General features: G+C 36.9%; 1 protein-coding gene across 6 annotated transcripts in view; it reads left to right on the forward strand.

The window, feature by feature from the left end:
• The window catches only part of LOC107602454 (espin), an 83,047-nt gene that overhangs the window by 51,678 nt on the left and 6,983 nt on the right, over positions 1-24,386 (forward strand). For 5 of the 6 annotated variants that reach the window (XM_016294947.1, XM_016294949.1, XM_016294952.1 and 2 more), the window contains 4 exons: positions 2,937-3,174; positions 12,274-12,345; positions 15,324-15,469; positions 17,595-17,924. In XM_016294947.1, the coding sequence (XP_016150433.1) occupies positions 2,937-3,174; positions 12,274-12,345; positions 15,324-15,469; positions 17,595-17,924 (786 nt within the window). The remainder of the gene's footprint in view (positions 1-2,936; positions 3,175-12,273; positions 12,346-15,323; positions 15,470-17,594; positions 17,925-24,386) is intronic. The other variant, XM_016294953.1, reaches the window with a different exon arrangement.

The raw sequence follows: 24,386 nt of genomic DNA on the forward strand, positions 1-24,386 counted from the left end.
GGCTATTGCTACAAATATACCCCAGCGACTTAGGACTGGTTTTGTACTCCAGGGTTACATTTAATTCACTAATTATTTGTGAAATGAACTAGCAATTTCAGAGTAAAAAATCCTTCAATTTATTTTCAGTGTAACAACATGAGGGTAAATGATGACAAAAATGTATTGTTTCTGTCTATTTGAACTAACCCTAAGGAATTTTAGGAGAAACATCTGAGACAAGATACTTTATCCAAGCTGTGCTAATTTGTACGTCAACAATTAACCTCATTTTTTTAGGAACACATTTGAGACAAATTTGATAATTAAATAAAGAAGAACTCCAATAATTTTTCAGAGAAATTACATTTACCAGCTGTGAGGAACATGCATAATGTGAACTAGAGAGAGAATCAAGATCAGCATTTCATATGGCCACTTTCTGCTATCAGATCTAATCTTCATTGAGCCAATTAGATCCCCAGTGGGGCGTCTGGCCACTTGATTGAACCAGATGGTACTCCACATGTCCCTCTGGGCAATGACCCACAGTGAAGATGAGGAGGGGATAAGGGGCACGTGCGTGGCATGCGTCCAGGAGGCGGGGGTGAAAGGTCAGGGCTTGTTTACTTGGCGACAGTTGTAGGGACGGGTGGGTGGTCTCTGGAGATGCTGAGTGTGAAGGATTGTGGCTCTTAGCTTAGCAGATGTCCTTTGATTCCAGAAAACCACTCAATTAGATTAATTATGTATTCATTACCAGCTGCAATGCATATGAAGTGGGTGCAGTGTTGGTCAGATTATGTGGTTTGGGAAATTGTATTTGTTATGTTACTCTGTCTATGACCATTTTAGTGTCCAAAATTAAAGTGACCTTTATGCCTTTATAAAGCCTGACATATGAAATAATAATCAGAAAGAAATCTATTTATTTTTTAAATGGAACAGAGCTTTTAGACAAACAACAACAAAAACAACGTTTATTTAGAGGACCAAAATGAGCAGTTGCTGATGTTAATATGACCAAAAAGTTCAGATGAAATTCTGATAATCAGTGAGATCTTTATAACAGACTACTTACATACGATGTTTATTAATATCAGTTGTCACTCTGTATATCCCAATAAGATGTCTTAGTAAGATGATTAGTTTTATGATCAAAGCTCTGTAGGTTTTATTGTGGGCAGCAAGACATATAATGCAATGCAATACAATGATGATTGAGGGATGTACAAGTAAACATCCCTTAAAAACCTGATGTATCATGTTTGATACTCATGATTTTTCTAAAAAAAAACAAAAATGGATGGATAATCATGTGAAGGGAGATATTTTAGAATTAAATTAAAAGGCCTTTTACTTGCTAAAACATGTGAACTATCAATCTGTGGTCAGAAGGCATGTAGAAGATTGTGTACAACAGGATTTTCAGCAAAGTTTTGATCATGTTGATAACTTAGAGGCCTTTGGATTTTTATCTTTTCATTTACTCACCCCTATGCTTATATGACTTTCCTTCTTCAGATGAACACATTTTTTTTTTTAGAAAAATTATCTTAAAGATTATTATAAATAAATCTCTTTGAAGTGAAGTGACATGTGACATGTGGCCAAGTATGGTGACCCATACTCGGAATTAGTGCTCTGCATTTATCCCATCCAAAGTGCACACACACACAGCAGTGAACACACACACCGTGAACACACACCCGGAGCAGTGGGCAGCCATTTTTGCTGCGGCGCCCGGGGAGCAGTTGGGGGTTCGGGGCCTTGCTCAAGGGCACCTCAGTCATGGTATTGAAGGTGGAAGAGAGCGCTGTACATTCACTCCCCCCACCTACAATCCCTGCCAGTACGAGACTCGACGAGACCACGACTTCACCACATCCATTGCATCCATATATAATGCAAGTGAATGGGAACCAGAATGTTGGCGCTTCAAAAAGCACATACAACCCCAATGGATGAATCAATGTCTTCTGAAGTAAAACTATGGGTGTGTATAAAAAAAATGCTAACTTAAAATCAACCTTCATACACACATTCATGGGAGGGTCTAGTGTGTGTTTGATGTAAATGAAAGTATGTTATGAAGCTTGACATACAGTAAGCATGTTTAAGTCAAGAGTAAACTCAACCCTATCGTGAATGCGACTATGGCATTTGGTCTGAAGTTATGATTTATAGTGAAAAAGTATATATGTGACCCTGGACCACAAAACCAGTCATAAGGGTCAATTTTTTTAAATTGAGATTTATATATCACATGAAAGCTGAATAGATAAGCTTTCCATTGATGTATGGTTTGTTAGGATAGGACAACATTTGGCCGATATACAGCTATTTGAATATCTGGAATCTGAGGGAGCAAAAAAATCTAAATATTGAAAAAATATCCTTTAAAGTTGTCCAAATGAAGCTCTTAGCAATGCATATTACTAATCAAAAATTAAGTTTTGATATATTTACAGTAGGAAATTTACAAAATATCTTCATGGAACAAGATCTTTACTTAATATCCTAATGATTTTTGGCATAAAAGAAAAATCTATAATTTTGACACATACAATGTTTTTTGGCTATTGCTACAAATATACACCAGCAACTTAGGACTGGTTTTGTGCTCCAGGGTCACATATATTCTAAGTTTATAATAGTGTTTTTCTTACACACACTTATTGTTTCACTTTAGAAGACACTGATTCATCCTCTAAGGCTGTATTACTGTCCTAATGGCAGCATGTGTTTTTGGAGCTTCAACAATCTGCCGCTTAATTCACTTGCAACATGTGGACTCACAGAGAGGTTCTGAAGAAAGAAAGTCATAAACATCCAGGATTGCGTGAGTTTGAGCAAATGATGAGATCATCTTCATTGTTGGGTGATCTGTCACGTTGCAATAGTACTAAATATTTAAATGTTGAAATCTGCCGCACTGTTACCTGTTTTCTCAACAGGGCTCTGCACTGTTGGAGGAAGCGTCAGACACGGCGCCTGCTCCTGAGAACGGGACGGGAAACACAGAGGATCTGCCCCTTCCTCCTCCTCCACCTTCTATCCCGACTCCACCTCCTCCACCACCTCTTCCCTCAGAGCTGCTGCCACCACCTCCTCCTCCTCCTCCTCCTCCTCCTCCTCCACCCAGCACCTCCACACCGGCCCCTGCCCAACGCCGCATGTCTTCTTCCTCCAGCAGTGAGTATAAACACATCTCATCCAGAACACCTCTTTTGCTCTCTCTAGGAAATAAACGGTGGTATAAAGCATTTAAAGGTGCTGTATGTAGGATTGAGTGGTTGAACTAGGTATTGCAGTCCCTCCTCCTCAGACTTGACACACACGCAGGTTGCCAGATTGACGACACCCATAGGAACGAGCGCACTTGACGATGAATTAAATGAAATATGCTGTGTTTTCCGCCAACTGGCAACCTGGGGTGACGAAATACAATTGGGTAAACTGGCAGTGGGCGGGTTTCACAAACCAAAACAGAGACTGACATTCTGGCCCGGAACGCACATTTTCAAAGGAGAATAACTGACTGTAGCATTGTTTTTCAGATAAACAAGTATGTTAACTTAGCATGTTTCTTAAATATCTGCAAACATATTATGGTATTTTTATGCTTTAGTAGAGTCAAAAACCTACATACAGCACCTTTAAAGAGGTCATATATTAATGTTTCATTTTCATTGTATATTTCACCGCAAGTAACAAAATACTGCAAATGTGAAAGCACGACCAAGGGTGGATGGTTCTTATTATCAGTGTTGAAAACGGTGTTGTTTTTGTGATACTTTTTTTTTTCAAAACACTTTGATGAATAGAAAGTGCATTAATCTCAAAGTAAGTGTATCACAGTTTCAACAAAAATATTAAGCGGCAAAACTATTTTCAACATTGATAATAATCAGAAATGTTTCCCGAGCAGCAAATCAGCATATTATACTGATTTCTGAAGGATCATGTGACACTGAAGATCAATATCACTGTTTTAACTGTATTTTCAATCAAATAAATGCAGCCTACAGTTGAGCAAAGACACTTGACCAGTAGTGTACATAATACTTTCGCCTTTTTTTATAAAAGCCAGTAGATGTTTAGTAACCTGCTATTTAAAAGTCAGTTGACCACTGTACAATTTGAATGCATGCAAGCTTTCAAAAGCCCCCAAAAGTGCCAACAAACTTCATAAGCACCTGAGGATCTGTAACGAATCAGCTCATGGGAAATCATCTGTCTGAAAGAGAGGTTTGATGTAATCTGAAGTTTCCAGTTGATCTTTGCTGAATTTGGGTCGATGAAAAGAACCAGTTTTGAGTCAGAGAATCTTGATTAATGGAAAGGTCGAGGCAGAAGCCTGGCACGTAACTTAGGATGTTCTGCCATAGTAACCAGGGGGGCCTGGTGGCAGACATCCTGGCATCCAGTTTATTGGGTGAGGGGACTGTGACGACCTGTTAATCTAATGAACAATTGATTTGTTAAATCAAATGAAAAATGGTGTGTCTGATTGGTCCAGACGCTACAGGATCTGTTAGGCCAAGATTTAAAACTGAGGAACAAGACTACCAGGATGGCCTTAAAAGGTACAGTTAAAACTTCCTAAAAGAATCTAGTTGTGCAAAGCATGCAAAATTCAGGATGCACTTGTTCTCTTAAAGAAATATTTCAAGCTAAATACTAAATACAAGCTAAATTTCAGGATATAAGTAATAGTAATCATCTAAAGCCATGAATGCAGTGAAATGGTAAAATGACAGTATGTTTCAGATGCTGTTACAGTACAGACTGTAAGTTGTATTTAATAGATAATATTCTTTTATCTAAAGCAGCGTTTCTTAACCTTTTTTGAGCTACCCATTATTCAGGTTCCTTTCTACCCCCATCAAACAAAATGTAGTCTAATCATCTTCACTGAATATTAAAGTTGATTATTATTTTTATCAAGTCAAGTCACCGTTATTAATATAACACTTTAAACAATAGATTTTGTCAAAGCAGCTTTACAGTGTTAAACAGGGAAAAAATGTATATTTCAATGCATTTTGTCTTTATAATGAGGACTATTATTACATTTACTGTACCGTTCAAATGTTCGGGGTCATTACGATTTTAAGAAATTAAATACTTATTTAATTCAAGGATCCATTAAATTGATAAAAAAAGACAGTAACTTGCCTTTTTCTTCTAAATTATTTGACAATAAGTGTAAGAACATTAATTTACAGAGTTTTTAAGCATGTTGATGATTTTCAGTGCTGCAGCTTTGGCGTTGTTGAGGTTTCTTTCATTCTTTATCTGACATAGACTGTTGCCCCAAAGGTTAAAGAGACTTTAAAGGGGGAATTTATACAGTAGAGATTTTCTAGCTCTTGAACACCCTTTTTTCTGCTTATTTTAACTCTAAATTTTGGGTGGATGTTTTCAATTAGCTTTCAGTGAAAATAATAATATATGTAACCCTGGAGCACAAAACCAGTCTTAAGTCGCTGGGGTATATTTGTAGCAATAGCCAAAAATACATTGTATGGGTCAAAATTATAGATTTTTCTTTTATGCCAAAAATCATTAGGATATTAAGTAAAGATCATGTTCCGTGAAGATATTTTGTAAATTTCCTACCGTAAATATATCAAAACTTAATTTTTGATTAGTAATATACATTGCTAAGAACTTCATTTGGACAACTTTAAAGGAGATTTTCTCAATATTTAGATTTGTTTGCACCCTCAGATTCCAGATATTCAAATAGTTGTATCTCAGCTTTCAGGTGATGTATAAATCTCAATTTCGAAAAATTTACCCTTATGACTGGTTTTGTGCTCCATGGTCACATTTATCCTTATAGTTTTAGAAAATTACATTGTTTTAAAGAATATATTGAATTCCGTTTTTTTTCTGAATGAAAATGGTAATTTTAGTTGGTAAATGTCACATTTACACATGTAAATGGAAGAAAAGTAAACCCTCCTTTACTATATTTCTTAGATTTTGTGAGAATGCTTAAAAGAAAACTAAGTATAAAGTTGGGAAACGTATGCAAAATAGTTGCTATTTTAGTGCTGTCCTGATTCATATCTTTGTCATAGTCATGAGTCTATTGAATTTCAAATCAGTTTTTTTGCAGGGTGGTGTTCCTTAAGATGTTGATATGTTCCCTGCCTTGCATTGTACATCTGCAATAAAAATGCAAAATGTGCAGAAATTTAAAATGACATTAAGACATTAATAATGTCAATAAAGATTTCTGTTTTAAATAATTTCAAATAATTCATGTTTCTAATTTCCATTTCATATATATATATATATATATATATATATATATATATATATATATATATATATATATATATACAATATAGTTGCAGTTTGAAAAACCTTGGAAATGAAAGTGTTACAATTATTAAATTGTGATCATGTTAAATGCACCCATATCTGTTACGTAACTGCTACAGAGGTGGAACGAGGAGACGAGGAGACACAGGAGTAAACTCAAAATATAGTCTTTTAATCTTCGCTTCGGGGAAATACAGGGCAGACAGACACTCACGTAGCACATTGGGGAATCAACTCAATAGCAGACAAGGGAATAATGGAGAACACAGGTTTTAAATACTGGGAACGTAATCAGGGAGAAACAGAAACAGGTGTGGAGCTAATTGATCAAAAACCATGGAAACAAACAAGGCAGGAGAAAGGGGACACAGAAAACTAAACCAAAACAGATCAGAACCATAACAATATCTGGTACTTGCCTAAAAAGACGTGTATATGATGTGCATAGTTAATAGATTACACTTACAGTATACTGTATATATTACAATCTTTCTGTTCATTAAAAAATGTAAACTCCTCAACACAATTATTAAGCAGCATAACCATGTTCAGCTATATAACACCTATAATAATCAGAAGAAATGTTTCTTGAGCTTTCTGGAGGATCTTGTGACACTGAAAGCTGGAGTAATGGAGCTTTAGCATGACAGGAAAAATACATTTATAAATATATTAAAATAGAAATGGTAGATTTACTGTGTTTACTGTATGTTTGATCAAATAAATGCAGCCTTGCTGAGCAGAAGAGATTTCTTTCAAAACCATTTAAAAATCTTACTGACTCCCTTTTGAATGGTGGTGTATTTTATATATTGTATTTATAATATATATTTTAAAAAGCATGTATTTATAACAGCCCACATTAGCCCATATATATCTTTACACCAGCATCTTTGGTGTAAACTGGCTTTAACTAAACGCCCCCCAAGAACACCTCAGCGCCCCCCTTTCAAAAATGTTGCTTTAAGTGCCCCCCAATGTTCTCTGAACGCCCCCATTGAGAAACACTTATCTAAAGTGTTTAAGTAATTAATCTGAAAATTAACATGACTGGTGTGTGTGCATTGGTGTCAAACTTCGATTTACCTATCAGTATTTGCTTGGATCTTCAGTCATGGGTGAATGTGCAACCAATCTAACATCCAATGTAAAATATTCATGCTGTTTAGTCTGCAATCCTAAACCGTTTATTTAAAGCAGATGTTGTGGATATCAGTAGACATGTCCATGTTCAGTCCAACTCTCAATATCACCGAGTGCTCTCCGCAAGCACAAGCTGGAAGACTTAGAAAGAGCCACAAGGTAAAGCTTACTAAGTTCCAGTCTGTTAACATGAGATCTGGCGGCCTGCTCATTCCAAAGTCTGTTTACGAATTAATGCACATGGGCTATTGTTACTTTGAATCGGGTTTAGTGTTCTACCATTTACTTAATTGTTCTTCCTCCAAGGGAAATTTGACATGTCTTTGAGACAAGACAATATCCGTGATGTGTTGTGCAATTCAGTGTTATGTCAGGGAAATGTAGCACTTTATAGCGACTCGCTGGCTGTGGAATTACACCGTCAATTTGCATCTGTTGTGGCCTGTGAAAGAGAAAACATGAGCAGTGAATACACAGACACAAAGCCCAAAACTCGCTAGCTGGTCACCTGATTGCCTTCTTCTGTTGCAAAAATTGGTGTTTCATTTAAGGTACTCAATCATGAAATCATGAATTTCCTAATTCATCTATCATATTTAGGACAGCTAAGATATAGATCCTGTAACTGCTGTAACATTTAAAAATATATTTAAATAGGAAAAACATTAATTATAATAAAAATATTTCTGTTTTTACTGTATATTTTATCAAATGAATGCAGCCTTGGTTGACCATAAGAGACTTTAAACAATCAAAACAATTTAAAAAATAACATTAAAAATTCATAATTATTCCAAACTTTTGACCGGTAGTAGTACTCATAACCCTATGTATTACATTTTATTGCGTGACTTATAATGCAAACTTTTGTTTATATCGTATGTCTGGTTGAGGAGAGGTGTGCAATTCCTTTTCTAAGCATTTAATTTTATTTTATTTTTTTTTACCCGCCAGATGATAAAAAGGGTTAAAATGGCTTGGGCCAGTAATAGGGATGGGTGAGACCACTTATTTTGTTTTCGATACTTTTAAAAGCCAGTATCGTCAATATCAATACCGATATGATACTTCTAAATAGGGCTGGGCGATTTTCCCGATTTTATCGATTAATTCGAATTTAATGTTTTGCCTCGATTAAATTTTTTTAGAAATCGAGGAATCGCGATTCTGAATATAAATATTACCAAATGTTACAATTTATACACTTTGACAATATGCCAATCATAACAGTAAAGAGAAAAGAACGATCCAACCGCACATGATTAACCGCTCACGTGTGACGCGCTCATATCGCGAGGCGCCGTTCACACAGAATGCGCTTTTGTGTTGACAAAGATGCAACATGGAGAGTGGTATAGAAAAAAGCATGCAAGAAGATGTGAGTGAACTTCTTTTAATTTGAGCGCTGCGATTTTATAATGCCATTTCATGCGTGAGATGCTGCAAGAGATGCTAGTGCGAGAGTCAAACATGTTTACACAGAAAAAACAATGGAAAAGCAGCGCAATCTAATAAAAAACCTGTAAAGAACTACTAGTGTATGTCTAATATTTTATGTTTGCGTCATGGTGACAGGCTGAAAGCTGCTGTTCATTGTTTTCACAGAACATTTACTGTTAATAGTCTACTGGTGTTATACCTTCAGAAGTCAGAAAGAGCTTTATTACCAAGTATGTTTACACACACAAGGAATTTGACTTAGTGACAGGAGCTTCCAGTGTAGAAGAAAGTATGGACATAGTGCAAACTAGTGCAGCAGACATAGGAATTACACAGTAGAGATGGCGTATTACACTAATATAAGAAAAACAGAAAATTAAGATTAATTAGAAATGTTTCAATGAATGTACAGATATATTTACGAGTGTGCAGTTTAGAAATGCACAATTTTCGGATTCTATTTATAAAAGCAGTCATTTTGAATTTGAATTACATTGACTGTTGAGAATTTTTGGAAGCATTTTCATTGTAGCCTATTATTTCTGAACATATAACACGTAGGCTATAAGCAGTGTTTGGGAGAAGCTAGCTACGAGTAGCGACGCTACTAGCGTAACTAAATTTTTCAGTAGCTTACAGTAGCGACGCTACTTTTAAAACAGTGTAGCTTTTCCTGTAGCTAACTACTTTTTCCAGCAAGTAGCGGTGTAGCGTGACCGAACGCTACATTCTGTTTTGCGTTCTGACGAGTCACGAGCCTGTAATGCATTGAAGCAGCGCACGCAGCGTCGTCTTCTGACGATATCACAAACTAAATTTTATCATTATCGTCTTCTGTTGTGATCTCACGCATCGCATGGCTTTACAGTTTTTCCACCGATAAGAGATCGTCTGCTGATATTGAAAAGGATGTACAGGAGTGGATATGTCACAGGAATCAACTGTAATTTACACAAAACAAAGATTAAAATGCGGTCTATGTCGAAGACATACAGGAGGTGAAAAATAGCCTTTTTAAACTGATTTTTTCTACTTTATTTGATGGTTGCGGTGGGATTCACGCAAAGTGCAGTGTTCACGCGCGCAGCTGATGATTGTCGTCTCCATTCACAGTCAGTAAATACCGCATGTGCTGTGAGTTTAACCTGCTTATCCAGTTTAAGTTGCATACATTTTGTTTTTGCATTGATGTTATTACGTTAGTAGCAATTTTGCACTTTGACAGTCAGTTTAAGATAACATAACTATATAACTATACAGTAGCCTATTTTATTATTGTGTGTATCTGATAGTTTACAAAATCTAATTATTGCGACACTTGTCATTGAAATGGCTTGGAAAAATTTCCCAATCAACCTAAATTCACCCTACTCTTTGAAATCATGATTGCATTACAGTATGTTGTTTTAAACCCTACATATTTTACTTATAACTTCATTATGATTCTTCATTAATAATTATTTAGTTATTTGTAATGTTAATTGTAAAAAAAAAAAAATTATAATAAAAAAAATTGAAAGTAGTTTCAATGTAGCTAGCTACTTTTTGATAGCAACTTGTAGTGTAGCTACTATTTCAGAAGGGTAGCTTGAATGTAGCTTCACTACTTTAATTTACGCTCTTTGAAATCATGATTGCATTACAGTATGTTGTTTTAAACCCTACATATTTTACTTATAACTTCATTATGATTCTTCATTAATAATTATTTAGTTATTTGTAATGTTAATTGTAAAAAAAAAAAAATTATAATAAAAAAAATTGAAAGTAGTTTCAATGTAGCTAGCTACTTTTTGATAGCAACTTGTAGTGTAGCTACTATTTCAGAAGGGTAGCTTGAATGTAGCTTCACTACTTTAATTTACGAGTAGCTTGTAGCTGGTCAAGCTACAGTTTCAGAGTAGCTTCCCCAACACTGGCTATAAGATAAGTTATTACAGGATGTAGTTGTAGTTAGTGCATCTTTTCTGCAAAGATATTTAACAAGTGATTTGTTTAACATTTACATCATGTTGACAACTTCATGTGTGCTGTGCTTAGAATAGGATTTTCTTTAACTAAAGGGTTAATAAAGAAAAAGCTATTTGAATCATGTTGTAGTAACATTTTTAAGTTGAGTTAAAAATCGTAAAAAAAACGAGAATCGGTCAAACGTTCTGAAAAAAATCGAGATTTTTTTTTTTGCCAAATCGCCCAGCCCTACTTCTAAACTGAACTTTTAAATTATGAAATGTATTAAATTACTAAGAGTAAAATGGGTAATGATACCCTCTTAACTTTACATTTGAAATGCATTTTAACATTCAATATGCCTTAATTGCAATTTACTAGCTTATAATTTTGTTTACATGTGGTTAAAATATGTTTACTGTAGTGGTAACCATGGAAATCTACAAATACTATAGTTGAACTATGGTCACTTTAGTAAAACCATGGTTCATTTTCATTAGGGACTGCCAGTGAAAGGCTGCCGCATGCATAAAATGCAACCTTTTATTCTGACAGTGTATGATTTATATTAACATTACAGAATAGAACATGATCTATATGAACTTTTAATGTTCAGTCTAAATAAATGTAATTGCACAAATGACTACAATTTCAGTTTGTTTATTGTGAAATAACTCAAACATATGTTTTTTTCTGTCCTCTGATAAGCGTTGTTATACGTCCAATTCAATGCATATTGTACGCATTCATTTTTTTTGTTAAATAAACAAAAAACACAACACCTGAGTATCGATATTTTTTTATTTGAGTATCGATACTCGCAATAACGATATATCGATATTTCAGGATCGATATGCCTATCCCTAGCCAGTAAGCAAACACATAGCAACCTGCTAGCAACCACTTAGCAATTCCATTGTAACACCATAGCAACCACCTAGCAACGCTCTAGCAACTATCCTGAATCCCAGAGAAGCTACCTAGATGCCCTAGCAACCACCTAGAATACCCTACCCATACAAAAAGAACTCAGAACACCTTAGCAACCACATAACAAATACCTAGCAACCAAATAAGCAACCTATTTTTCAGTCACACATTTTCAGAACAAGTATACTACTTTTAGTCACTTATAGATCATCCTTGAGCACAAGTTTAAAAATAAAAAAGGCACAAGTACATGGTTGTATGTTGTAAAGAGGTGAACAGGTTGCCAAAGCAATATTGTGTTTCATTATGTTTGGTTTTTTTGTTTGTTCATCTCCTTTCTTTCCTTCCTGTATCTGTCATCCTCTGCGTCTGTCTTCACCACACCTGTCTCACTGAACACCTGTCTGCCTGGATCTGTCTCTCTCTCTGCTTTGCATGGATATTTTCTGGCTTTCCCTGTTCTTCCCTTGTCATGATGCATTGGCTCTAAAGAAGGGGATCTCTCCTCTACGTATCTGTCTCCCTCTGTCACCCCGGCTCCAGAAACACTTCGGCAGAGGAAGAGTAAGTATTTCACCCAGCCTCATTATGTGTGTACCATATGTGTGTGTTTGTATTTATGTCTCATTCTTTACTCCAATTCTTCTCATTTCCCTTCATCGAGAACATTGAGTGCGTTGTTTATTTGGCTACTGGATCACAAGCTAAATCAAATCTAGTATTTTCAATATTACCATGAACTTTCTTCTCACGTCAGATAGCCAAAGAAACCACAGCACCCAGCGTGATTTTTCTGTGATCCCTGTGCGATCAGCCCACAGAATTCCCAGATGCTGCGGGGACTCTGGCACATCAGCTGTGATTGTTAATATAGCGTAGCTACTTTGATGAAATTGAGTGAGGTCGTTTTTTTTGGCCTAAACCACTTTACCACAAATACAATGAAATCAACATGAAATGACATTCAGAGCCCATTTTACTGATGCATTACGATGTAAAGTTACTTTTAAAAGTAATGCATTACAATATTGTGTTACTCCATAAAAAAGTAACTAATTGTGTTACTTAGTTACTTTTAATGGATCGTAAAAATAGCCATTTCTATGGAAGCCTGTTTCCGCCACTGAACAAAAAAAAGGTTATTTTTTATCTTTTTATCTCACAATTCTGCCTTTTTTTCTCATAATTGCGTGAAATAAATTCGCAATTCTGACCTTTTTTCTCAAAATCCCCCCCCCTTCAAAATTGGACTTTATCTCGCAATTGTGAGTTTATATCACGCAATTATGAAAAAAAAGGTCAGAATTGTGAGTTTATATCACGCGATTATGAGAAAAATAGTCAGAATTGCGAGTTTATATCACGCGATTATGAGAAAAATAGTCAGAATTGCGAGTTTATATCACACGATTATGAGAAAAATAGTCCGAATTGCGAGTTTATATCACACGATTATGAGAAAAATAGTCAGAATTGCGAGTTTATATCACGCGATTATGAGAAAAATAGTCAGAATTGTGAGATAAAAAGATAAAAAAATAACCTTTTTTTTTGTTCAGTGGCGGAAACAGGCTTCCATAGAAATGGCTAAAAGAACACAAGGAGAAATGATATACAGTCATTTCCATTTATATGCATCAATATAACACTGCATAGTAATTACCAGCAATATTTACCTACATGTATTTTTCGATGAAACATTTTTATATACATGTTAACATTTTGAGTGATGTCAAAAATGCAGAACTCTTCAGATTCTTCAGAGTCGAATCGATTTATTGAAATGGACAGCTTGACGTGAGTCACAAATATGAACACTGTTGGTTCTCAACATTTATTATTATTTTTTACTTCATTTGATGAGCCCACAGAGTTGCAAAATTGTATGTTTGTAATCTTCGCCGTATTTTCTTGCTTTGCTAATGGCTTTTGAGGATCAGGGCATGACACACAACCTGTCCATGTCAGCATCTGTCTAATTTGAGTTTTGCTATTGTATGTGGTTAGTAGCATTTTATTGTTTTCGTCTAATGTTGTTTTTCTTGGCTGGTCTTGTTTGCTGGTTTTTAGCACTCTAAGCTGATCAGGACTAGACCAGTTTTAAGTAGCTAAGAGGCAGGGAATGTGTTTGCATGGTCATTTGTAGGATATGAATGGATTTATAAGCATCTTATGAACAAAACATCAACAGAAAGTGTACTTTTTCGGGCCTGTCGCTCGCCGTTTATGTGTGACTCAGCGTGGTGTGTGAGACTCTGTTAATCCACTCACCCGGCTGTGAGTTGGAGAGCTGGAGGCAGCTGATCGGAGGAAGAAGTGTGAGTGAGGAGAGGACGTGAGGTCAGCTCCAATTTGGCAGCCGTCTCTTGTCAGAGTTGATTACTGCTGATCCATTCAGACTTCCCCCGACTGTGATGAGCCACCGGCAGAAAGCGAACGCAGTGGTTTTTGTTCTTGCGGGAGGAGAGGACAGTTTGAATCAGGGGGTTGTAGATCTAAACGGCTTCTCTCAGTCTGAGAAGACCTTTTCATGACCACAGCTATGACAAAACAATAGCACGTCTGTTACGAGACATTCTGGAGATTTCAATCAAAAAACAACAGGTGATGTAGATTTGTTTTATTATTTCTTCAGCAATATTGTTTAGTTTATTTCAGTTCCTACGTTGAAGAAGAAAAGAAATTATGTTGAGCGTTTGAGTAGTTATACATTTTAAATTCAGATTAATTAATTTATTTTTGATGGGTTTTGTGCAGGGTAGATTTATGCTCTATTTATACCTGTAGCTATCAGCAATCATGTATATTTAGAAAGTCTTTTGGTGGATTAAACATTCTGGTTATAAGTGTATGTCACGTTTTTCTCCTTAACTTAAGTGTTTTTATTTCATTTGTAAAAAATAAAGTGTATAAAAGCATGTTAAAGCAGCAAAATGACTGTGTGGATTGTTTAGAGATTGTTATTAGACTCTGGGTACAGCAAGTCTTTGTTTCCTGGCACTGTAATGTATTATGGGACTAAAACTTAAAGAGCAGAGGCCACATTTGGTCAAGTAGATTATGTTATATAACAATCTTTAATTGAATAAGTTCCATATTTTCAGGCTCAAAAAAATCAAATTTGTCCTCATTTGCCAGCCAATATCATCCTTTCAGTCAAATTCACTCAATTTTCTGAAAATAATTATAAATATTATTGTATTGCACTATACATAGCAGTGGTCAGAGCAATCGAATATGTCATAGATTTGAAATCATTCTGATGGTTGAAACTTCAACAAAGGCCTGTTCTTTTTCCTTTGTTCATTCGTTCTCAAATTGACCTTTACCTTAGTCTTTCATATTTTTGTATACTTCATTCAGTGAGTGGATTCATTTCATTAGTAACTATTTCGTACCATGAGTTACTGACTGCTTTAGACATTTGTTTAGACGCATTGAATTAAATATTTAGGGGAGAAGCTTGTCCGGTGTGTGTGTCTCTCTCTTTCTCTTCATGCATCCATTCATCCTGGCTCAGTTTCCCTCTGTCTTTATCTCAGGCAATAAATCCTTCAACATGATGTCCCCCACTGGAGATAATTCTGAGCTTCTGGCCGAAATTAAAGCTGGGCCAAAACTGAAGCCAACACCTCAGAGTAAAGGCTACACGACCGTCTTCTCTAACAACGGCACAGCGGCGAACAATGTAGGTCATGCTCCCTTACTTTCACAAATTTAGTTCTTGCCTACGAAGTGAAAACTTTTCTTAACGTATGAGGGTGCATTTTCTGAAGCCTGTCAAGAACATTATTATTATTGTAATGTTTTACTTATGAGCTTGTTTTGAGCTTTATGTAAATTCTTAATGGTTAGTCTCATAAATTAAAAGTACTTTGTCTCATGAGTTATAGCGGTTGTCTACATGCAGCCTTTGATTATTATATATGGCATATAGATAACAATAAACAGGAGTCCCCGTTATGGATTGATATTACTTAAAACACTGAGAAAAGAATTCTGTATTCAATAAGAATTGAAATAATTTCCAGTTATCGTTATGGAGATGGATACATTAAAATATGGATCGGTATTCCCAAAATATAACTTCTGCAGCCACAATAAATATTGAAATAATCCAAAACAAAGTTAGTTTCAGATTATAGAGTTGCAGTTTGGAGCGTTATAAGAGTGCAGCTCAGTGATCTGGCATCAAATCCATTGTGCAGGATAATTCAGGCTTGTGTAACTCTGCTGAAATACAATAGCACAATTTATTAAAGTTACATAATTCAGGAAATGACAGAAGAGCGTTCAAATTTATTTGATCTACCTTCATTAACTGGCCAATAGTTTCAAGAAATAAATTACACTGACAGTTCTGTGGTTCTAAATCTAAATTATTTTTGTTTAACAAACAGTCAAACTATTTTTTTTGTAACACTTTAGAATAGGGAACACTAATTCACTTTTAACTATGTCTTTTACCCTCAATAAACTCCTAATTTGCTGCTTATTAATAATAATGAGCTGTTAAGTTTAGGTATGGGGTCGGGTTAAGGGATCTAGAATATAGTCATGCAGGATAAGACATTAATATGTGCTTTATAAGTACTAATACACAGGCAATGTGCTAGTAATATGCATGCTAATAGTGAGAATAGGTCCTTAAAATAAAGTGTTACCAGTTTTTCCCCCTACATTTTATGGTGAGTAACAATTGCAAGTATCATAAGTACAAGATGTCTCTGTTTATGATATTTATTCTCATCTGTGTTCTCTATATTGACGAGATTAATAAAGAGCACCAGATAAATTTAAATTTATGATATCACAGTGGATTAAATTAAAGCAATAAGCCCCGTGAAGCCGTGGTTTACAGTGAATTTATAACAGCTTAGTGGCGTTGTTAGTTACGACGCGGCGCGGAGTTTAGCTGTTATAAAATCACTGTAAACCACGGCTTCACGGGGATAATTGCTTTTATAAAACGGTTATTCCATATACGTAGTAAGGTTTCACAGAATCAAACAGAGCAAATTAAGTGTAATGATATTAATAAAAACTATTCTTCCACCAAACAATGTAGTTCCTCAGAATCAGTTGTGGTTCCAACAAAGTGGCTGCCGAGTAACTCACAAACGTAAACAAAGGTGTGTGTTTGTAGAGTAATTTACAACAGCTTCGAACAGCCAATCAGAATCAAGGACCGGAACTCTCTGCTTTATATCAGAGCTTTTATAATATTCTGAATGGCAAACTTATAATTATGAGTTTGATAAAGACATAATTGGTTTTTATTATTATTAGCAATTTTGAATTAATTCCAGAACACTATGAACACAAACATATTATAATTTAATAATTTATGCATTTAGCAGACGCTTGACTTACAGTGCATTCAGGCTATACATTTTTTTACCATTATGTGTGTTCCCTGGGAATCGAACCCACAATGCAATGCTCTACCACTGAGCCACAGGAACATTATATTATATTATAATACAAAAAAAGAATGGTTCTTGATAAGTAGAGCAGAGGTTCTCAACTAATTTTGCACTGGAGATCAAATAGCAAGCGTAACAAAATTGTTTATTGTAAAAAAAAAAAAAAATGAACAATAAAAAACAAGGACATTTATACAGCCAAAAACACAGTGATCGGCTCAGATCTCATTTCAAGTGAACTTGATTCTTTAAAAGATGAGAATTATTTGCAGATCTTTAGATGCTATGAAGAACCATTGAAGAGTGTTTTTATTCAAGCCAGCTGTGACCATATCTATATTTTCTTCTGGACCATTCTATTCTGATTGATCGTTTTCACATATTAAGGGGGAATGTCCGTCATCGCCGCCAGAGCTTCTGCCAAAACCCCAGCCCGACGACACCCAATCTGCAAAGCCACAATCTCCACCACCTGTCTGTCCCACGACCAGCGGTGGGTCGCCCCAGAACCACAACACCTCACAGAGCAGCGAGAAGCTCACAACCGCCGTCAACGGAAATACTCCTGTTGTCCAGGACAAGTCCAGCATGGTGGATGTTGAGAGTCTGGTGCCCACACATGACGAGCAGGGCCGAGCCATCCCAGAGTGGAAGAGACAGGTGATGGTGAGGAAACTACAAGTGAAGATGCAGGAGGAGGAAGAGAACAAGAGAAAGGTGAGTGATGAGACAGCTGGGTGTTTTCAACGTAAGCTGAGGCAGTGCATCTCTTATCCAGATTTCAACATTTAGTCACGTTAACAAAAGCTTTCAAATCACAGCTTCATAACATACTTAAAGACCCCACGGAATCAATCCATGCTTTTAAGGTCATTTATTTGCTAGTAAATTCCTAAGAGCTGACAACATGTACATGCATGCACGAAAATAGTCTTTATTATCTGGTATAAATTACCGATGACAAATTTTTGCCGCTTAAAATGCTTCCTAGAATAAGAAAGTCCACTCCCTAATAATGACAGCTGCCTCTGACTCGCATTAGAAAGAAGCAAATCATAGTTCATCGATGTGTCTGGTAACACTTTAGATTAGGGAACACATATTCACTATTAAGAGTTTTCCTTTAATAAACTCCTAATTTGCTGCTTATTGATAGTAAGTAAGTTAGTTGTTAAAGTAGTTATGTTTAGGTATTGGGTAGGGTTAAGGGATCTAGAATATGTTCATGCATTAAAGGGGTCATATGATGCTGCTAAAAAGAACATTATTGTGTGTATTTGGTGTAATGAAATGTGTTTATGCGGTTTAAGGTAAAAAAAAAACATTATTTTCCACATACTGTACATTATTGTTTCTCCTCTATGCCCCGCCTTTCTGAAACGCGTCGATTTTTACAAAGCTCATCGGTCTGAAAAGCGAGGTGTGCTGTGATTGGCCAGCTATCCAGTGCGTTGTGATTGGCCGAATACCTCAAGCGTGTGACGGAAATGTTACGCCCCTACCATATTGTGATGCCCTGTCTGGCCGGAGCGACAAGACAAAAACATTAAAACCCATTATAAACGAGGCATTTGTTGCTTCCAGTGGGGACATAATTACAGATTCTAATGATTTATACTGTCTTTTTACGCACTGCGTTGCATCGCGTGGTCAGCATGCGCACCGAAGGGGAAACAGGGGAACTGAATTCACTGGAACAGAGGCATTGTAGTCTACTCTCTCAGGAAACAGTCCTCCATAAAATGCGTTGCTCACATCTGAATATTTGGACAATACTACAGTGAGAATAAAAGTTACGCCTTCTTTCTTTGCGTGAACATTTAAACGGCGTTATGCAAATCTTCCCACATAGTGATGTAGGTATGTGGGAGCGTGTTAGAACGAGCTGAGGTTTGATCTATCTACATGGAGGATAGCGGAGCAGTGGGTGTTTGCATGGTGAGTTTTGAGTGTACACACTTCTTTTAGTCACTTTTATTTATATAACGCTTTATATAATACAGTGTGTGTCAACGCAGCTTTATAGTGTTAAACAGAAAAAAACGCGCAGATAATGCAAAAGGACAATAGAAAACTGTTTTTCAGTTAAAGTCAGTTCATATATAATATAAAATATTGCCAGAAATTGTGTAATGCGTAACCCCCATATAGTCCATATGCATTATACCAACTTCTTTTGAAAACTATATGCAAGATCTACTAATTGCAAAAGTGATGTGTGTGATCTGTCACTTCTCCATGAATGATCTTTGGGTTTGAGACTTTAGTCTTTGCAACTTTAGGGATCTTATCTATTCACGAACAGCTTGGAACTCTCCAAAGAGAAAGGAAAAATTGAAGTCGCATCATATGACCCCTTTAATGTACTTCATAAGTACTAATAAACAGCCAGTATGCTAGTAATATGCATGCTAATAGGCAACTAGTTAATATTGATTTGTGTTCCTAATCGAAAGTGTGAATTGTGTCTTTGGTTGCATAGTTTTTCCATATAATGTGCTTTCCCAACCATTAATTGGTTACAAAGGAAGCTGCTGGTATATTTATTCATTCCTTTGTCAATTTTACAAGCTGAGGATTTTTTTTGGGATGTTTTGTAAACTATATATTATTGCCTATTTTTTTTAAACATGGGAAAAGCTCCCCAATATTGCCCCACTTCCTGTTTCAGTAGGATATCCATCAACACAGGAGAGAAAACTGTATTTCATGGGGTCCTTAAGCATGTTAAATAATCGCTCGGAATAGCATACTAACATACTACTGTATCTGCAGTAGATAAATTCTGTGCACAGTATGCAAATTGTCTTTATACATAGAATGCACCTCACTTGACTTTCCATTTCAATTTTGATGAATTAAATTAATATAAGGTGCTTTACAATTTCTTGCCTTATTTGACTGGGCTTCCAAAAGTTATGACATGTTATATAATATTTCATTTAGAATACAAAATTACCATATTTAAGCAAGTAAACTTCCCTTCTGAACATAGCCAATCTCAAATTGTTTGTTAAATGTGTATATACAGTGCTGTTTATAAAGATTAACGCTAACAATTTAACTTTTACAATGAATAAATGGAAATGAGTGCATTTTCTCAGCTTCTGACATCTGCGCTATCCTCCTGTATTCCAAGTAGTGTGAGCTATAGTATCACCTCTTTAGATTTTAAACAGCTCATGATTTCAAGTGTAAATTTTAGCTGTGAGTTTGAGGTTTGATCTATCTACATGGAGGATAGCGGAGCAGTGGGTGTTTGCATGGTGAGTTTTGAGTGTACACACTTCTTTTAGTCACTTTTATTTATATAACGCTTTATATAATACAGTGTGTGTCAACGCAGCTTTATAGTGTTAAACAGAAAAAAACGCGCAGATAATGCAAAAGGACAATAGAAAACTGTTTTTCAGTTAAAGTCAGTTCATATATAATATAAAATATTGCCAGAAATTGTGTAATGCGTAACCCCCAAACCCCCATATAGTCCATATGCATTACACCAACTTCTTTTGAAAACTATCTAGCAAGATCTACTAATTGCAAAAGTGATGTGTGTGATCTGTCACTTCTCCATGAATGGGAAATTGTATAAAGCAGTTTTGTGTGAATGAGCAGACATTTATGCAGCTTTGGATTTTTTTCATAAATACATTTTCAGGTTAGCAGAAATTGTCAGCACATAAATCTTAGAAATTTGTTGTTAATAGATGCAAGGATGGAGAATTAGTGTTGGGATGAGATATAATTTGTCAATGACTCAATAATATTGTGTGAGTAGTATATTTGTATACATTTTGTCCAGGGAAACATGCTTTTTATGACACCGGTAAATTGGGCCAGATTACTTACTCTTGCCTTAGATGGCATTATTGAATCACTTTTACTGGCTACTTTATGTTTATTCATTGTGAACATATTGATGTGTCCCTCTTGAATGCAAAGTCAAATGGCTGCTAAAACAAACACATGTTACAACTGGCTCTAGACCTTTAAGAGTTTAAAATTACTGCTCAGACAAGGTTTTCAGCTTATGGTAAAGAAAAACTCAATCTAAAAGCTAAAAATAAAGCTCAATCTTCAGTTTTGGTCTGGGTGTCATCTTGGGTTTGAATGTTTAGCAGTGTGACATTTGGTTGGCTTTTCCTAGACTCTGTTGAGTGATGCAGTGTTTAATTTGGGGCTGTTGTGACCTTCTCAAGACAAGCCTAAGTGTGTTTGACATTTACTAAGGAAGTATTAGTTTAATGTGGCTTACTGGCGATGGTGCACGACAGCTCTAAGTTTTTACATGGGGATTCAGTGGTGTGATGCAAAGCCCCTTCACACTGCAACTGGAGCTTACAGCATGAAGTGCAGTTGGTCGTCTTGCTCATTCTACTCATTAAGCGCTTTATTTTTATCTTATACCTTCATACATCTTGTTAACGTCCTGAAGGTTTCTCAGTATTTTTCATTTTGTTTTTTTGTTTTATAGATCAGGTGCGTATAGTCACGTCTCTTGGTAGCATGAGCTAAATATAATTGACAGATAAAGTACACATGAATTTCACACTTATAGGAAACTTCTGGGTAATTTTCAAATGAATGTCTATATGGACAACATCTATGGCAGGCTGTGGAATTACTAGAAATACATTTAGCATTGTCCTCAGTTTGAAAAAACTGATTGGGAATGTACTGTAAATACACTTACAAAAAAGTGACGTATCATATATCAACTCGAAAACAGAAAGTATTTACATGGAGCTGAGTTATGCATACTCCATCCACAAATATTATGCTGGTAACGTTTAACTCTGTTTAGTCACAACTCAAAAGGACGGTTTAGCCAGCTTTATGGCTCAAGTAGCAACCATTTTTAATGAGATAGTCAAGTGCTTTTACAAAAATATGAACTTTTAAACCCATTGGCCCGATGCCTACTACATACACAGTAAGTGTTTTACTGAAAATATAGTTCTTGTTCCTTTTTTACGAACTGAGGATTGCATTGAAATTATTGTTTGTAATATTCACTAGCATGTCACTGATTGTGTCCATAGGCAATCATTTAAAAGTAACCCAGAGTATTTTTAAATATATTTAATAGATCCTAACAAAAACTCAGATAATACATTTCTAAGACAAATGAGTGGTCTTGCCATACTCAGTTACAATTTTAGTTTTTTTACCTGAAGCTTCTTTTGCAAGTAAAGTCAACTCAGTCAAATCAAGGCAGTATCATCGCACCACTAAATTCATGTAAAGTTTGAAACGTTTGGGGTGAAGAGGCTTTAAAGGCCTGTATGTAATGCACCGCATCCACATGCTGAAGGGCACGCCCACCTCTGTTTTTGTTCCTTTCTATATCCTCCTCTGAACCTACTTTAGTTTGCTGCCAGTGGATACTATCAAGCCCAAGACTGGCATTATTCACACGTGCACAATGCTATACTGGGTCCCTTTGGGGAACTGATGACAGAGGACGACCTCATCCGCATTGAGAAGCAGATCGAGAACCTCCAGGTCATGCACAAAGTGACAGAGGTGGAGAAAGATCTGGAGCAGCTGGAGCAAGAGTTGAAGCAACTCCTACCTGTGTCTGCAGCCTTGAACCAAGACCACTTCTCTGTCAACCCCAAACAGGTTCATGGGCAAGCAGAAGACCTGCCTGCCTGGTGCAGCAAGATCTCCACGCTGCTCAAAAGCATGGCCATTCTGCTCGCCACTTTGGGCGGGAAGGAGATCGATATTCTGGAAATTATCAATGAAGGATATACGTACGAAGGCCTGAAGAGTGGAAAGGGCCAGACGGGAATCTCAAATTCTGGGAACATTGGCCGATCGCAATCATTCTCCACGCGAGAGGAGGTGGAGAAGGAGATTAAGCAGTGTGGCGTGTCAGTGAAGAGCCTGAAAGCCAATTACGAAATCCATAGCCAGTCAAAGTACGAGGACGACAAAACAAACTGCATATACAAACGCACAAGGTCCTTGCCGGCGGTAAGTGAATGCAGCTACCCCTCAGAGCCCATCTTGGAGGACGAGTTGCTGTTTTCTCTAAGTGAGAGCCACTCGCAAGCCGGAGATGGGTCGCCGATAGATCAAGACTTAAATTTACCTTTGGTGAATGAGGAACCTATAACGCAGTCCCATGCATCTTTGACATACACTGGGCCTGGACCATCTCCCCCGGAGCATCATGACCACCCCACGAATCCACTAACCTCAGAGCATCTCACCCGCAGTCTAGAGGTGCAGACAGACCTGAGCTACGTCCAGGAGTGCATCGAGATGCGCAAGGAGAGGATTGTGTTTCTGTTCCTGGAGCACTGGAGAAAGTACACAATGACTGAATCGTACAAGTGCTCAGGTAGAGGGAAGACTCTAAGTGTTGAGGAGAACGACTCCCATTCCCTGTATTATCACAACCTAGCTAAGCCTGACGGCACCATGCAAACGGAGGATGACCAGCTGCTGTATTTCATGAAGCAGAGACAGGTGGTGGGAAATCTACTTGGCCACTGGAGGACCATTATGAGCCAGGTGCCCACGAGACAAATACGCAGACTCAGTCGAGCTCAGATGATCTACTGGCCTGAGCACTTCCTTCCCCACATCAATGGGTCTCCGGTTCAATATGAGAGTCTAACCCTTGACCTTTTCATGCTAGGCTACTTCCAGCTTCTGGAGATGAACATGTCGCGCACTGAACGGAAGTTTCGCCACTTGCTTTGCTACGAGATGTTTGACAGACTAGGCAGTCACCCGTGGGAAGTGATCCGCCGGTTCCACCGAGAGGTCATGGAGAGCCTTGAAAGCGGGAAGCGCGATTGGTCGGACGGCTTTGAAGATATCAAGGTGAAGTATTTTGGTGACTCTGTGGAGGGCGGTGGGCTGCTGGAAGCGGCTGAGCTTATTCTGCCTCCGGAGGTTCTGCAGGCATCCGTGAACATATCGCAAGACGCTCCAGCTGATGCAAGTCTCACATGTATTTCACCTTCAGAAGTCCCTAATCAACACCCAGGGCCAACTTCAGATGACTCTGCAAAGGCCACCCAACAGGGCACTTCTGAGAACTCAGCTGAGACTATTATAAATGATACAGAACTACAGAAGAGTAGTACCTCTTCATCACCTGATGAACGTCATCATGCACAGGATGCACCACAGTCAGAAAACATAGTAACGCAAGCA

This window comes from Sinocyclocheilus grahami, unplaced genomic scaffold, assembly GCF_001515645.1.
Source record: "Sinocyclocheilus grahami isolate Dianchi unplaced genomic scaffold, SAMN03320097.WGS_v1.1 scaffold327.1, whole genome shotgun sequence".
Taxonomy (NCBI): domain Eukaryota; kingdom Metazoa; phylum Chordata; class Actinopteri; order Cypriniformes; family Cyprinidae; genus Sinocyclocheilus; species Sinocyclocheilus grahami.